Genomic DNA, 18,321 nt, shown 5'->3' on the forward strand with positions numbered 1-18,321 from the left:
CCAGTGTTGTAACATCTGACAACTGGACAAGCTTGGCTAGGGGAGTGCGGCAAGTTCTAACTGCACAAGTCTTTAGTACTATTGCCAGAATGTTGTCAGAGGCCATAGCCTTTGCAGTATCCAATGCCTCCAATCATTTCTTGATCTCACATGGAGTGATTTGGCTGACAACTAGCATCTGTAATGCTGAAGACCACTGGAGGAGGCTAAGATAGATCATTCATTTGGCAGTTCTGGCTGAAGATTGCTCCAAATGACTTGTCTTTTGCACTTAGATTTTGGACTATTCTATCATTGAGGATGGGGATATTTGTGGAGCCTTCTCCTCCTCCAGTAAGTTGTTTAATTGTCCATCACTATTCACAATTGGATGTGGCAGGATTGCAGAACTTACATCTGACTTGTGGTTGTGTGATCACTTCACTCAATCTATCATTTGCTGCTCATGCTGTTTGGCATGCATGTAATCATGTTTGCTCACTTCACCATGTTGACATCTCATTTTTATGTATGCCTAGTGCTGCTCCTAACAAACCCTCCTGAATTCTCAATTGATACAGGGGTTGATGCCCTGGCTTGATGGTAATGGTTGAGTGGAGGGTGTACTAGGCCATGTGGTTGCAGATTTTGCTGGAGTAAGTTCTGCTGCTGGGGTATATTCCGCTGCCCCTTGTGGATGCCCAGTCTTCTTGACTTACTACGTCTGTTTGAATTCAATCCCATTTAGCATAGTGATAGTGCCGTACAACAGGATGGAAGGTATTCACAACATGAAGGCTGGATTTTGTCTCTACAAGGTCTGTAAGGTGGTCATTCCTTCTAATGCATCTGCAGTCAGCAGTTCGATAAAGATGAGGTCAAGTATGTTTTTCCCTCTTGTTGGTTCCCTCACCACCTGCTGCTGACCTAGTCCAGCAGCTATGTCCTTTAGGACCCTACCAGCTCGATCAATAGTGCTGTTGCCGAGCCACTGTTGGTGGCAAATATGGAAATGCCCCCACCCAGAATAATTTTGTGCCCTCAATGCTTCTTCCAAGTATTGTTCAATATAGAGAGTACTGATTCATCAGCTGAGGGAGGATAGTGGATGGTAATCAGCAGGACATTTCCTTGCCCATGTTTAGCCTCAAGCCTTGAGGCTTCATGGCATCCAGAGTCAGTGTTGGAGACTCACAGGGCAACTCCCTCCTGACTGTACATCACTGTCCTGCCACTTCTACTGGGCCTGTCCTGCCAGTGGGACAGGACATATCGAGGGATAGTACTGATGGTGTCTGGGACATTATCTGTAGGGTATGATTCTGTCAGTATGACTATGTCAGGCTGTTGCTTTTGGCATTAACTCCCAGATGTTAGTAAGGAGGACTTTGCAGGGTGGACAGGGCTGTTTCTGCTAATGTCTTTTCCTGTACATGGGTCAATGCCGCGTGGTCCATCTGGTTTTCTTTTTTTGTTGATACTTCATAGCAATTCATACAACTGAGGAGCTTGCTAGACCACTTCAGAGTCAAAGTCGAAAAGTGTGGCACTAGAAAAGCGCAGCAGGCCAGGCAGCACATGAGGAGCAGGACAGTCAACGCTTTAGGCATAATCCCTTTATCATTTCAGAGTCAACCATATTTCTTTGGGTCTGGAGTCAGGTGTAGGCCAGACCAGGTGAAGATGGCAGATTTCCTTCTCTGAAAGACGTCAGTGAGCTAGATGGGGTTTTCCAACAATCAATAATAGTTTAATGGTCATCATTGGAATCTTAATTCCAGATATTCTTTATTGAATTAAAATTCCTCTACCTGCTATGGTTGGATTCAAACCCAGGTCCCCAGAACATGAGCTGAGTTCCTGGATTTTTTAAAAGCTCTCTTTTTATCCACTCTGTTTTTACTAAAAACCTTATAACCTGGATGTTCAGCATCCAGTCCTGTTCTGGTTTGAGCCATGCTTCTATTTATGCTGCTTTATCATGTCCCCTTAGAGCAATTTCTGCTTCCAATTCCCTAGTTTTGTTCACCATACTCTTCGCATTTATATACATACAATTTAACTCTATCCTTAACTTTTTCTTGCCTGTTGGAAGGCAGCCATTTCCTTGTTCACTGTCAATGCTGAAGTGTTGCATCAATTCATTTACACTGTTCCCCATCTTCTCTCTTTTGCCCTTCTGCTACTTCCAAAACTAGGGTATTAGCCAATCCAAATCATTGTCTTATAGGTTTATATCCATCCTCACTACACTATTTATGCTTCCCAGGATTTTACCATTCATCATATATTCCCTTGCCTTGTTTGTTTGTCCTGTCCCAATGCATCGCCTCACACTAATGTTGATTGAAGTCCATTTAAGGTATGGCCAGCAGGCAATGAGGAAAGCAAATGAATTATTGGCTTAAGGGGATGGAATATAAGAGTACCAAAGCTTTTCTAAAACTGTACAAGAGGCTAGTGAGACTATACCTGAAGTACTTTGAGGAGGCAGTTCAAAGTAGCATCACTAAGATGATCACCCTTTATTTACACATGCCGAGTCCTAGACACTGATCCAGCTTCCTCAGAGCCAGCTCTCAGAGTGACCAGGATGTCTGACACAGCCAGGGCTGCCTGATTAAACCAGATTAACCGTCCCAGTCAGGAAGCAAAGTTGTACTCTTAATTGGTAAAGGTTCACCACTATAGGTTCTCAGTCTACCTGACGTCTTGTGCAAAATTAAAGGCTGGAGTCCAGGCCAAATTTTATTAAAAGCTGGTTCTACAATTGCTGATACAGCCACTGCGGTATCAACCTCCATGCAAACTGAATGACCATTTAACCAAACACTTAAGTTGATTGGTTCTGATTTTGATGTTGCTCAGCAATTTAACGAAATGTAGGTGGACTTTCCATAAGTATGAACTCTCCTGGGCACTGGCCTGTGAGTTAGCTTATTCAGTTTAGGACGAGTAGGACCCTTTTGCTGACTCGAGTCCGCATACCACCAACTACTGCAATGGCTTACCAGCCTGGATCCTGAAGAAACTTTAACCACAAACAAAAACAGAAATTGCTGGAAAAGCTCAGCAGGTCTGGCAGCATCTGAGAGGAGAAATTAGAGTTAACATTTCAGGTTGAGCAACTCTTCCTCAGAACCGAAATTGTAACCATTTGGCCAAGACTTAGCTTTGTTTTGAGATTTTGCTGTTGCCTGCACTCTTCATTGGAATACTTTGCAACTTCCTGCTCCACTTGCCACATTTTCCAATGATGAAGACAGTTGTGGTGTCTGTTTGAAGTCCAGTTGGATTTTTGTATAATTACATTATTAATCCCACATACCAGACAGTCTCTAAGCATCTCATTAAGGGTTGAACCAAATTCACAGACTACTGCCCATCACCTTAAGCTAGTCAAAAATCCTCATGTAGATTTCCTGGTTCTTGAATTGCCGAGTAAAAGCAATGGTGTCTTAGATGGGACTTGGGGTCATACTATTCCCTAACTATATGAGTTAATTTTTGAAAGGTTTTAGTATCTGGCGCCTTAGGGAAAGCTAAGCTCCTAATGACGCAAAAAGCTGCAGCTTCACAGGCTGTCAGGAGAATTTCTCGTTTCTTGCCTGCCCCAGTGTTAATTGCCCAGAAAAAATAATGCATTCTTTCCACATTCTGGGCCCAGTCCTCATCGATGCAGGGCCAAACAAGTCAAGCTTCTCAAACAAAGGCATGATGTGAGAAATGCTTACCCCAATTCAAAGTCAATTGTTGTGACCAAGTTCCTTCAGGATTATGCTTTACATTTGCCACATCTGAAATAATTTTTCAGAGGCCCCTATCCCATCACCAAGTCACTCTTTATTTACACATGAATAGCAGTCCTTGACTATAGGACTGCCTCATACAGAGAAAGGTACCAGAGTTAGTATTTCTGACACTCGACGTTTTTCATGTCAGCCAGGGCTCCTTGTTTGGATGAAATTAACGGCCAGAATCAGGGAACTTAAATTCCATGCGGTCTAGCTAGCTGACCAGTTTATAATCACTGCAGATTTCATCTCATCTCATCCACTATAAAGTCTGCTGAAATCAAGAATATCTTCTCTCTCCCTCACTCTCTCTCTCTCACTCTCTCTCTCACTCTGTCTCTCTCTCACTCTCACTTTCTCTCAATTCTAAGTCATTCTTGTGCATTGTCAGCCTACTCCCTGATTTCTATACCTTCATCATTTTTTCCACTGTGAACACAAATACAAAATACTGTTTTAAAATTGCAGTTCTGTCTTCCAGCTCCACACATAAGTTGCCATTTTAGTCCTGAATTGGTTCTACTTTTTCTCTGGTTATTCTCTTGCCCATAGTATATGAAATACCTTTAGGTTTCCCTTAAGTTTACCCACCAGTGTTTTCCATGTCCCCTCTTCACTCACCTAATTTCTTTTTGAAGTGACCCACTGCACTTTATATTGTCCTCTAGTGCAACAGATCGTTTGAGCCTTTGATATCTACCATAAGCCCTTTCTAATTCCTAATCCACTCCTGAACATGCCTTAGCATCCAGGGTTCTCTAGAACATTAGGCTGGTGTCCTGGATTACTAGTCCAATGATATTACCACTTTGCCATTGCACCTATCTGGCCATATATTGGAACAGTTTAAAGGAAGCTTTACTTTGTTTCTAACCCTGTTCTGGATGCATTAGATGGGGACAGAGTAAAGAGAATTTGACTCTATCTAATGCCATGCTGTACCTGGAAGTGTTTAATGGGACAATACAAGGAAGATTTCTCTGTATCTAATGCTGTGATGTACCTGCGCTGGGGTGGTTGATGCGGACAGTTTACAGAAATGTATTCTCTGAAGTTAGAATAGACGCAAAGGGATTAGCTGTAAAAGGTGCTCCTCTCTTTTTGAAACAGTAATAGCTGAAGTGCTGGAGGAACTGGGTTTAGATTCTGGATATGGACAATATTTCCACTGCAGGCATGCGGCAGAACTCCCTTGGTGTTACTTATAATGACATAAATATAAATAAGATGTTGAATCATCGAATGGTTACATTCTACCCATTGTGTTCGTGCTGGCATTCTGAGGGAACAAATCATTTAGTGCTTTTACCCTGTATTTGCCTCTTGCACATTCTTCCTTTTCAGATAATAATCTAATTCTGTCTTGATGGCATCAATTGAATGTGCCTACCAACTCGCTGCAGGATAAAGTTTTTATTTATATCTCCAGTTTTTTTTGCCAATTACCTTAAATCTGGTTCTCGATTCTTCCGCGAGTGGAAACACTTTCTTCCTATTTGTTGTATCCAGATGCTCATGATTTGAACACCTCTACCTCTCAACCTTTTCCAAGGAGAATAAACCCAACTTCTCCAATCTATTTGTGTAAATTAAGTTCCTCATCCCTGGAACCATCTTTGTGAATATTTTCTCTGTCTAATGTCTTCACAACTTCCTAAAGTGTGGCGAGCAAACCAGGATGCAGTGCTGCAATTGAGGGCAAAGCAGTATTCTATGCATGTTAAACATAATTTCTGTGCTTTAATGTCCCTATAATAAGGCTGAGCATACTAGATACTTTATTAATCACTGTTTCAACTTGTCTTGTCACCTTAATCATTTATGCACATTTCTACCCATCAGAATGAATCACTTGTATTAACTTTTATCTGCCACATTTCCACCCAGTCCATCAACCTATCTGTCCTTTTGAAGTTCTACACTTTCCTCCTCACAGTTCATGATACTTTCAAGGGTTGTATCATCTGTAAGATGCAACAGAAAAAAAACAGGACAAAGTTAGGGAAAATATATAGCCTCCATATTTAAGCAATGAAAGGGAGGCAAGAATGATACTTACCTTTTTACCTTTCTACGCAGAACATGGATACTCAAGGGACATCCAAGATTGATACTCCCTATGCATAGTCTCGTGTGCCTGGCCGCATTTGGATTTGCACTGCCTGTTGCCATCAGCCTCTTCCCGCAAATGTCAGAGGTCAGTAAATTAAGATAGTTAAGGTATCTAATTTTACTGCAAGTAGCTACCAGTGAGGATTTCCTTGTGACATGCAATGCATCATGCAGAAGGAGCTTTACTCTGTATTCTGTGCTGTACCTGTCGCGGGAGTGTTCAATGGAATAGTGTTGAGAGCTGCTGTACCTGAGGCTGAATTAGTGGCCAACGAGATACTGACACCCATGAAACCATAAGGCAGAATGAAAATAATTGTGAAATGCAGTCTTACTGAGATCACTGTTAATTAGGCATTATCAAACCAGTAATCCAGTGATAAAATGTTGCTCTCCACCTATCAGACATTGTATGACACAGTTAATCAGAACCTGTAATTAAACTTGCTTCACACTTCATTGTTCACAGAAAAGGGCACAGTCTCTGAGACTGCAGTTATGATGAAGTGAGACTTCCGAAAAGCTGCCAAAATTGTCATCGACCATATATCTTTTCCCAAAGATCATTAAATTCTGTCCTCGACCTGCACTTGTGTCCTCATTGATTTGTTGTATTGGTGCATTCTGCTATTCTTTCCCACCTGTCCACTGTTCATTGGAGAGTCTGAACAGGTTGATCCATATAGAAATCCAACTTAACCTCTGATACCCTCCAAGCAGAGCTAGCGGAAATCACTGCAGCCTGATCACTTCTCACATCACCACCTGGTTTTAATTTGACGGAGTACATCAGTCAACCATGTGAACCTAAGTTATTACCATTGTACAAGAGAATAATGTGCTGCACCAGGTTTTTACTAAATAATGCAAACAGAGAATTAGCTGACTGTGTGTCACTCCTCAGCCTTGTGTTTAAGTGGTCTCACTCCTCCCTATGCCTGTAACTCCTCCCATCTGCTAAGAAGTGTATACCTCTCTCCCTGTTTCATTTATGCTTGAAGTTCTAAATTGAAGAAAGGCCAATTTTGACAGTATTAAGCAAGAACTTTCGAAAGCTGATTGAGGGCAGATGTTCGCAGGTAAAGGGATGGCTGGAAAATGGAAAGCCTTCAGAAATGAGATAACGAGAATCCAGAGAAAGTATATACCTGTTAGGGTGAAAGGGAAGGCTGGTAGGTATAGGGAATGCTGGATGACTAAAGAAATTGAGGGTTTGGTTAAGAAAAAGAAGGAAGCTTATGTAAGGTATAGACAGGATAGATCAAGTGAATCCTTAGAGTATAGAGGAAGTAGGAGTATTCTTAAGAGGGAATCAGGAGGGCAAAAAGGGGACATGAGATAGCTTTGGCAAACAGAATTAAGGAGAATCCAAAGAGTTTTTACAAATATACATAATTGCTAATATATATAAATGATCTAGAAAAGGGCACTGTTGGTATGATCAGCAAGTTTGCAGATGTCCCAAAGATTGGTGGAGTAGCAGAAAGCATAAGGGACTGTCAGAGAATACAGGAGGACATACATAGACTGGAGAGTTGGGCAGAAAAGTGGCAGATGGCTTTCAATCCAGACAAATGTGAGGTAATGCAGTTAGGCAAGTCTAATTCTAGAGCGAATTATACAATGAATGGAAGAGCCTTGGGAAAATTTGATGGGCAGAGAGATCTGGGAATGAGAGTTCATTGTACCCTGAAGGTTGCTGCACAGGTGGATAGAGTGGTAAAGAAGGCATATAGTATGCTTGCCTTTATTGGACGGGGTATTGAGTATAAGAGCTGGCAAGTCATGTTAAAATTGTGCAAGACATTGGTTCGGCTGCATTTAGAATACTGTGTATAGTTCTGGATGCCACATTACCAAAAGGATGTGGACGCTTTGGAGAGGGTGCAGAAAAGGTTTACAAAGGTGTTGCCTGGCATGGAAGGTGCTAGCTATGAAGGGAGGTTGAGTAGGTAAGGTTTATTTTCATTAGAAAAAAGGAGATTGAGGGGGGACCTGATTGAGGTTTACAAAATCATGAAGGGTACAGCTAGGGTGGATAGAGACAAGCTTTTTCCCAGGGTTAAGGATTCAATAACGAGAGGTGACCCTTTCAAGGTGAGAGGTGGAAAGTTTAAGGGGGATATACACGGCAAGAACTTCACACAGAGGGTGGTGGGTGTCTGGAACGCATTGCCAGCAGAGGTGGTAGAGGCAGGCACGGTAGATTCATTTAAGATGCATCTGGACAGATGCATGAGTAGGTGGGGAGCAGAGGGATACAGATGCTTAGGAATTGACCGACAGGTTTAGACAGTACATTTGGATCGGCTCGGGCTTGGAGGGCCGAAGGGCCTGTTCCTGGGCTGTAAATTTTCTTTGTTCTTTGTTCTAAATACATTGAGGACAAAAAGGTAACTAGGGAGAGAATCAGCAAAGCGGCCTTTGTGTGGAACTGCAGAAAATGGGGGAGATACTAAATGAGAATTTTTCATCAGTACTTACTGTGGAAAAGGATATGGAAGATATAGAATGTAAAGAAATAGATGGTGACAACTTTAAAAATGTCCATATTACAGAGGTGCTGAATGTCTTGAAGCAGGTAAAGGTAGATAAATCTCCAGGACTTGATCAGGTGTACCCTAGAACTCTGTGGGAAAGTAGAGAAGTGATTGCTGGGCCTCTTGCTGAGATATTTGTATCATCAATAGTCACAAGTGAGGTGTTGGATGACTGGAGTAGGCTAACGTGGTGCCACTGTTTAAGAAGGGTGGTAAGGACAAGCCAGTGACCAGTGAACCTGACGTCGGTGGTGGGCAAGTTGTTGGAGCGAATTCTGAAGGACAGGATGTACATGTATTTGGAAAGGCAAGAACTGATTAGGGATAGTCAACATGGCTTTGTGTGTGGGAAGTCATGTCTCACAAACTTGATTAAGTTTTTTCAGGAAGTAACAAAGAGGATTGATGAGGGCAGAGCGGTAGATGTGATCTATATGGACTTCAGTAAGGCGTTCGGCAACACTCCCTAGGACCTTACCATTAAGTGTATAAGTCCTGCTAAGATTTGCTTTCCCAAAATGCAGCACCTCGCATTTATCTGAAGTAAACTCCATCTGCCACTTCTCAGCCCATTGGCCCATCTGGTCAAGACCCTGTTGTAATCTGAGGTAACCCTCTTCGCTGTCCATTACACCTCTAATTTTGGTGTCATCTGCAAACTTACTAACTGTACCTCTTATGCTCACATCCAAATCATTTATGTATATGACAAAAAGTAGAGGACCCAGCACTGATCCTTGAGGCACTCCACTGGTCACAGGCCTCCAGTCTGAAAAACAACCCTCCACCACCACCTTTGAGGTCTTCTACCTTTGAGCCAGTTCTGTATCCAAATGGCTAGTTCTCCCTGTATTTCATGAGATCTAACCTTGCTAATCAGTGTCCCATGGGGAACATTGTCGAATGCCTTACTGAAGTCCACATAGATCACATCTACTGCTCTGCCCTTATAAATCCTCTTTGTTACTAGACAAATGGATTTCTGTGCTCTGAGTTTTCAAGTGCTTGCAGCTTCTCTTATTGATAATTTAAAGGGTCTGCATTATTGATGCCTCTATTAGGTTGTTGTATAAGCAGTTTTTTTTTAAAGGAAGTGGAAAGTAATGCATGCATTGACTGGTTTTCTTAAAGTTCTCTTTTATATCCCTACTGTCACTATAGGGTTGATTATTTCTATGAAGCGTACAATAGGTGATTAGGCATACAATACCATGGTATAGCATGAGGAGCTATGTTTGATTGATGGGAGGACATGGCCTGCCATGGAAAAGCATGAGGAAGACCTTTCAAACTATTCCCTCTTGCACACCATGATTATTTATACACCATCTATGCTATTGTCCAACATAGGAACACCACCTTTCCCATCCCACCTCTTCCATCTTCCATCCCGAAGGCAGCATGGTGGCTCAGTGGTTACCTCTGCTGCCTCACAGCGCCAGGGACCCGGGTTTGATTCCAGCCTTGGGTGACTGTCTGTTTGCACATTCTCCCCGTGTCTGTGTGGGTTTCCTCCGGGTACACTGGTTTCCTCCCACAGTCCAAAGATGTGCTGGTAAGGTGAATTGGCCATGCTAAATTGCCCAGGTGTTTGGCACATTTATCAGGGGTAAATAGGGAAATGGGTCTGGGTGGGTTACTCTTCGGAAGGTCAATGTGACGTGTTGGGCCAAATGGCCTGTTTCCACACTGTAGGAAATTTAATTTAATCAAACGCGCCCCCCACCCCCGCCCAACCCTGCATTAATGTCCAACATAGGGACACAATCTCCTCTATCACAAATCTTGACATTTGGATTGGCTGGGCTTGTATTGACATATGTGGAAAGACTGAGTCAGCTGGAATTTAGCAGAATGAAAGGGGATCTTATAGAAACATTTAAGTCCTGATGGGACTGGACAAACTAGATGTGGAAGAATGTTCCCAATGTTAGGGAAGTCCAGAACTAAGGGTCACTGTCTAAGAATAAGGGGTAATCCCATCCAGGACTGAGATGAGGAAGAATTTCTTCACTCAGAGAGTTATGAATCTATGGAATTCTCTCCCACAGGAAGCTGTGGGGGCCAGTTTATTAGATAGATTCAAGAGGGAGCTGGACATGGCCCTTGCAGCTAAAGAGATCAAGGTGTATGGGTGAGGGTGGGAATAGGATACTGAGATTGCATGATCAGCCATGGTCGTACTAAATGGTGGTGCAGACTCAAAGGGGCCGAATGGCCTACTCCTGCACCTATTTTCTGTGTTTCCATGGTTCATGACACATCTGAGATGCTGTGAGCCATGACTGTTAAATGTTGATGTGTTTCAGTGAAAATTGCTAGGACATGATTATCCCATCATCCAGGTCAGGTATACTTGGCAAAGATGTACAAGCAGGACCAACCAACACCCTCAAAAGCAATCTCAAAAAACTGGAAATCCCAGGAACGAGTTCAGGAATCCCAGAATCAGAATCTATTCACTTTTTAAAAACATCTTGACTTAATGAAAATACCAGCTTTGTGATAGTTGTTTGAGACAAAGGGAATTGCTATGATGGAGGTAGCACACCATTCTGTTAAAAACATTGTAATGTAGTTTTATTATCATTGTGTGTTTTCTAATGTTTCCCTTTTACTCACTTAGCCTGATGGTGCTGATTCATTCTGAACATCAGCTCCATGAGTTGCATTATCACACTTCACTTCACTGTAATGCCTATTCTTCAAATGAGGACAACAATAAGTGCTATGTAACTGTGCATCACAGTCAAGACCAATCCTATAATCAAAATTATATTGAACACGCATTCCTTCATTGGTCAGTTACTAAAAACATGAATCCTGTATAATTCCTCCCCATCGAACCCCAGATGCTGAAGCCATGTGATGTTTGTGACTATTTCCAAACTTAGGACTTTCTGATAAGCAAGTGCCATCCTTTAATCCAAACTTCAGAACCTCTTTTAAAGAAACTGTTTCACCATCAGATGCATGTTAATTAAAAATTCACTTTGTTTAATTACCTACTGTATCGTTACACTGATTCTGTAAAGCAGGATGTCAAATGCGTAACTGTACAGATTCTGTGTTTATTCAAAAGAATAAGAGTCACTCGCTGAGAAACCATATGGGGTTCCTGTTTGTTCAGCTGGGTTATACTTACGCAGTGTGCATCTCCAAGGACTTCCTGCTTATTCAGTAGGGTGACGGTCACTCACTGTGTAACCACATGAAGCTTGGTTAATTCACCCAGACTATGGCTCAGCAGCTACAGGGAACGCCTCTTAATTTACAGGACAAGAGTTATCTGCTCAGTATGTACCTGACCTGAGAGTAATTGATGGACAGCATAGAGGGATATTTACTCTGTATTCAATCCCATGCTATACCTGTCCTGGGAATGTGTGATGAGACAAAGTAGAATTCTGCATGTAATCTATGGTGTATCCACACTGGGATCGTTTCATCAGATACTCAAAATCAGATGTTCTCCTGTCCCTACTACTAATGGTCCTCACTATGAAAGACATAATATTCACGCAAGAGAAATATTGAACCTATATTCACAATGGTGTCATTTCTGAAAACTGTATCTAGATCTTTATGTTTCTGTACTTATTAAAATTCACACAAAACAAGCAGTTTAAAAGAAAAATTGCTGTTTGATGCTATCTCTACCTGGAGCAGCTGTTACAGAGAAAAACAGCAACAAACATTCAAAGGCCCAGTCAGTGCTTCCTGATGAAAAGACACTTCAGAATGCTGTTTATTTAGCCTTTGGCCTTTCCTTTACACTCAGACACTACCCCGAGTGAAACCAGGTGTTTGCCAAGTAAGTCTTCGACAAGCAGGAAATCACACCAGTTAGCTTCCTTAAAAAATAGGTCCTTAAAATCAAGACATATCTGCCTAGCAGCACACCTTTTAAATTAGTACTTATCTTTGGCAGGGTTCGGGAGAGGTCAGTAGCAGTATGATGGAGGGAAAGAAAGGAAAAGAAAGAACGAGGGATGTGTGGGATGCTGGGAAGGACAGTCATTGTCACTGCCAAGTCGAAAAGGCAGCATGTCAAGCAAACACACTGCTGGAAAGGTGATTTCATTGCACATTATGATGAAGGGAACTGCAGCAAAACAAAATAGAATTCTGGTTGGCAGAATGCTCAAGATGTTCTTTTTTATATATATATATTCCTCACAGGGTGAGGGCATCACTACCATAGTCAGCTTTTCTTGCTGTTTCCCTATTGCCTTTGGGAAGGTGGTAGAAAGCTGCCTTCCTGAACCACTGCAGTCCATGTAGTGAAGGTACACTCACAATGTTGTCAGGAGTTCCAGTCTCAACTATTCTGCCAGTGGTGGCAGGAAAGGAGCACATTACCAGGACCCCAGTGTGGAATGTCAGACAGCAGTGTCTGGAGGAGCAAAAAGGGTGAAGTCTACAGAGAGGGAAAGGTGAACTTTTGAAGCTGTTTCAGTTTTAGTAATATCAATTTAATATTAATTTATTCAATATTTTACAATTTATACAGTTTATTCCGAAATATACTATAATCCAAGGTAGCGCCGGAATGTGGCAACATTGTCCACTTTTCACTGTACCTAGGTACAAATGACAATATTAAATTAAATTAAATCTAGAACTATTCAACTTTTATATCAACAATTTAGATGGAGGGACTGTATGTCTAGTAATGAAATTTACTCATGATACAATGGCTGGAATTCAAGTTGTCAAGAAGGTCATACAGACACAACAAAGAAATTTAGGTAAGATAGGTTAGTAAGTAAAAACTTGGCAGATTTAATTTAATTTTAATTTTATTTGATATTGTCACATGCACCTAGGCACAGTGTAAATTGGATAATAATGGAGTAACTTGTGGAAAAACTGAACTTGTCCACACTGACTAGAACAGAGAAGCAGCATTTTATTTGAATGGAGAAAGATAGCCAGACTCTACAGAAAGATCTGAGTGTTCTGGCTGAAAAAAAAACTACAAAGAAAATCACACAGGTTCAGCAAATAATTTGGCAAAAATATTGAATTTTGGCATTTATTGCAAGGGTAGTCAAATTTGGATGACCAATGAATCTTGGGGGTTCGGGTACATATCATTTTAAAATGCCACAAACAGGTGCAGAAATAGTCAGGAAGGCTAATGCAATACTGGACTTTATCTAAAGGGCTAGAGCATAAGAATTCAGATGTTATGCTGTAGTTAGAAAAAACTTTAGTTGGATCCCACTTACAGTTCTGTGAACAGATTTGGGCACCACATCTTAGGAAGGATGTTTTGTCTCTGGAGGGAGTACAATGCATGTTTACAATAATGATACCTGGAATTCAGGGATTAATTATGATGAGGGATTAGACAAATTAGGCCTTTATTCTATAGACATTAGAAGGTTAGTGGGTGATCTAATCAAGGTTTTCAGAATATTAACAGGAAAAGACAAAGTAGAGCAAGATAAACTGTTTCCACTGGTTGAAGATTCTGGAACTAGGCAACATAGTCTAGGAATTAGGGCCAGGCCATTCAGGAGAGGTGAGAGCTACTTCTACACACAAAGAGCAATGGAAATTTAGATTTCTTTTTGTCAAGTGGCAATCAGTGCTAATTCAGTTGTTAAATTTAAATCTGAAATAGACAATCTTTTACTAAGCAAGAATATTAAGGGATATAGCCCCAAGACAGGCATCTGGAATTAGACCACAGATCAGTCATAATCTTATTGAATTGTGGAGTAGGTTCAGAGGCACAGAATATTCTTGTCCTGCTGCTAATTCTTGTTTTCTTGTGATCCAGCAAAGATGAATGCAAAATAAGCCCAAGTCAGGAAGATTAAAGCTCAGAGAGGATCTTTCAGGCAGTGGTGTTCCTGGCACCTGCTGACCATGTCTTTCTACACCCTTTTACAGTGTAGCTATTCCCCTAAATTGAAGGGTCAATAATGAGGAGGTATAATTTTAAGGTGAAAGGGAGGAGGTTTAGACAGAATTTAAAGAAAACCTTTTTACACCCAGGGGGTATTGAGGATCTGGAATGTATTGCCTAGGAGGATAATAGAGATGGATAAGCTCGCAATCTTTAAAAAGTAATTGGCTAAGTATTTTTAAAAGTGCTATGGTTCTAGTGGTGGAAGCATAGACATAGTAAATAGGAGCACCAGTAGGCACTTGGGTCCTTCAAACCTGCTCCACCATTCAATATGATCATGGCCAATCATCCAACTCAATACCCTGTTACTGCTTTCGACCATATCCTTTGATCCTTTTAGTGTGAAGAACTATATCTAACTCCTTCTTGAAAATATTCAATACTTTGGCCTCAATTGCAATCTGTGGGAACAAATTCCACAGGCTCTGAGTGAAGGCATAGGAAAGTGGGGCCAGTGCAGATTTAATGTAGCTGGGGTGGTACATACTTGATAACTAAAAGGCTTATTCTATACTGTACTGATTCTGGATGGTAGAGGAGGCAGGGAGTATTTCATAGTGTAATTCACTTCTTTGGACTCATTCATCCAGGGTAGTATTGTAGCAGTAATCAGAAGAAATTATTTTTCACACATTTAATCCTGTCTTGCTCTCATGATGGTTCTATGATGGCCAGTCCCTCTTCTGTACTTTATAAACAAAATATTTTCTGTGGTGTCAGCAAGTGACCTTCAACATCTTTTGAGTTGACTTGATTTGATTTAGTTATTGTCATGTGAATCTTGTTACAAAATGCAATGGAAAGTGTTGTAGTGTTGCCACTCTCCAGCACTATAAAACCCTGAAAAAAATATACTAAAACATAGAATATAAAGGCAGAAAAATGAAGAAGTGAAGAAACAAAGTGTCCAACTTCACAGTCCTTCTTGTTCAGTGCTCCATCGTGGGCTCTGGGCCTTGTTGCCAGGCACAGGTGCCTTTTGCCGTGTCACTGCCACTGGAACAAAAGTTGCCACTCTTCGGCATCATCTCACCTTTACCAATGCCCTCACCATTATGAGTCCTTGATGGACCTCACTAATGTTAGATGCCACCGATACCGCACCGTGCCATGAGTTTGCTTCGGGCCCACATTCCCCATGCAGCTGCTGCTGCTGCCGCCACCAGGTCTTGTAATGTACGCATCAATCTGTATTGCTAACTGGCTGTCCAATCAACTGCGTTAACTGGCCCTCATGAACTCTAGGATTCAGTAAATTACTGTAGAAAAGAGAACCTGCATTACCTGCTCTGGCTTGTGTGTGACTTCAGTGCCACACCATTGTAGTTCTTTTAAAAGAATCCCTACAGGGTGGAAACAGGCTCTTCTGCCCAACAAGTCCACACTGACCCTCCAAAGACTATCTCGCCCAAACCCATTTCCTTGCCCTATTACTCTACATTAACCCCTGACTAATGCACCTAACCTACACATCCCTGAGCACTATGGGCAATTTAGTATGGCCAATTCACCTAACCTGTACCTGGAGGAAACCCATGCAGACATGGGGAGAATGTGCAAACTCCACACAGACAGTCGCCCGATGCTGGAATCGAACCCGGGTCCCTGACACTATGAGGCAGCAGTGCTCATCACTGAGCAACCGTGCCCCACTTATCTTCTCCTGACGTTATTATTAAAATTGTAGTCTCATGTCCTGACTGCATCATCACCTCCAAGGCAAATCACCACCACTATTTCAATGAGAAGTTGAAAAGAATGTAGCAGCTATAGCACCAGTTATACATAAAGAAACGGTGCCAATCTGATGAAGCTATAGCACAAAATGACATGCTACTAAAAAGCAGAAGCAGCACGCTACAGACTGAGCTATGCAGTCCTGAGACAAACAAATCATATTCAATGTCTTTTACCTTCTCATGGCTGGTTGGGAATGGTAGTGAACGTGGTGAACGATTAGGCAAGATTGAATCTGAGACAAAGTTCTATAAACAACCCCATCCTGAATATTAGCAAAAGACAAGGCTAGATAGTCACAACAAATGCTAGATGGATCTTACCAGACTCCTCCTGGGGTTCCCAACATCAGAGACCAGTCTTAAATCAATTTCACGTGACATTGAAAACAATTAAATGCACAAATGAGCTTGAGAAAGAATTGAGGAGGAATGACTGCTGAAGGCGCAGGAAGAACCACAGATGATAATTCTTTTAGAAGGAGAAGTGGAGACTTGGCATATGATGCTCAAAATGGTTCATAGCTTCCCAATGAAGTTGCTGTGGCAATATAAGAAATGCAGTAGTCAGTTTGTGTATAGCAATCACCCACAAATGCCAATGGATAAGTGCTCTGCAAAAATCATGTCTAATGTGATGTTTATGCTCCACATGAGTCTTCTCCCACCTTACTTTATATCACCCTCTACTGTAGCAACACTGCTACTTAAAGCTGTTTGAAGCACAGACTAGTGATCACTGAATGCGAGACTTCCAGGGAGCGGGAAAGGAGATTGATAAAACAAGGAATCTCAATGCATACCAGAAAAATGACAGTATGAGAAGTTCAGTAATTCCAAAGATTGCAAATGTGTTTGGAGGCTCCTCATTTTGAGCCGAGTAACTCTAAGTCAGGTAGGTTTTAGCAAGAATATCACTTAGAAGCTGAAGGGGATTTGGTTTATGTTGGCAAGTCTGCAGCTCAGATGTAGGTTTAATAAAGAAATGTAAACCACCTGACTGCAGGTGTATTTGGTGGTTGGAATAAACATTACCGGCACCTATTTTTACACTTTGCAAGACCTCAAAAAGGTCAAGGGAAAGTTTGACATCTGCCAACATGTGAAGTATAGCTTGATTTCACTACCAGAGACCAGCAAAACACCAGGGCCATAGATATATTGTGCAAGAGGCACTGTGACTGAGGCATTTAGTTTGGGGTGTAAGTATAGCAACCTGATAAACCAGCTATGCCATTAGCAGACTAAGGGCAGTTTTATTTATCAGCATAAATTGACCAAACGCATGCTCCTAATCGCAGCAAAAGAATCATGGAGACAGAGAACTAGTACTAACACTGGTTCTGTGATCCACATTCCCTTTGTTTCCAACCAGTATCAGGGAGATGGTAGCAATGAGTTTGCCCCTTCTAACTGCTAACTTTTGTAGCTTCTTCACAGCAACCCCATGCATGCTTGCTTTCCAGAATGGTAAAGGTTCATGTGCAACACCGGATGCACAAGGTTTAGGTGTGCAGAATTGTACCAGTGCTTTTGTCAGTCTTGAAATGCATCACACGTTACAAATTACACATTCTACATACATGAAACTGAGTTATACAGTCACTGGAAGCATTTATGCAGTATAAACAGGTCATTAGATCCATTCACTCACATTATAACCTTGACCAACAATTACTGAGAATGAGTTATTCACTTAGCGTAAATTAGTGGTGCTAATTCTTTTTATGGGGAAATTTTCTTTTCTTGTGTTTTTTTTCTCAGTCGTACGGGCTAGGTGATGAACAAATGGTGCTTTGGTCCCAGCTGGGGTTGGTGTAGGAAGCCAGCTAGGACCTGTGGAGCTGGAGGCATTGTCAAGCTTTGGAGCGTGAGACACCGCTGATAGGGAAGCAGATGCCTTGTTTGTCACTGCTAATCACTTCTCTCCCCTCATCGGGAAAGGTGTGAAGAGGAATGTGCAGGGGTATTGCTGGAGTTGGCACATGGCCAGTTCCCTAATGATGCCTTAGGGGCTGGACAGAGCACAGACAAACTGCAGAGACGACGATTGAAAGAAAATTCTGTAGAAAGCTCCATGTTTCTTGTTTATTCAAATTCTTGTCTTTGATTATGCAATTTTTTTTGCCTCATTCAGGAAGTATTCTGACTTCTGATTTTACTGATGTGATTTTTTTTCCCCACCTCCAGCATTTTGGTCTAACCAAGTCTCAGTTTGGTTCAGTGGTGGCAGTGGC

The 18,321-nt window shown here is 41.7% G+C and overlaps 1 protein-coding gene across 1 annotated transcript in view; it reads left to right on the forward strand.

Moving 5' to 3' along the window:
- The window catches only part of LOC140481584 (sideroflexin-5-like), a 327,308-nt gene that overhangs the window by 267,546 nt on the left and 41,441 nt on the right, over nucleotides 1–18,321 (forward strand). Inside the window, exon 13 of the mRNA XM_072578021.1 lies at nucleotides 5,853–5,970. Coding sequence (XP_072434122.1) covers nucleotides 5,853–5,970 — 118 coding nt within the window. The remainder of the gene's footprint in view (nucleotides 1–5,852; nucleotides 5,971–18,321) is intronic.

The sequence above is a fragment of the Chiloscyllium punctatum genome, chromosome 1 (genome assembly GCF_047496795.1).
Source record: "Chiloscyllium punctatum isolate Juve2018m chromosome 1, sChiPun1.3, whole genome shotgun sequence".
Taxonomy (NCBI): Eukaryota; Metazoa; Chordata; class Chondrichthyes; order Orectolobiformes; family Hemiscylliidae; genus Chiloscyllium; species Chiloscyllium punctatum.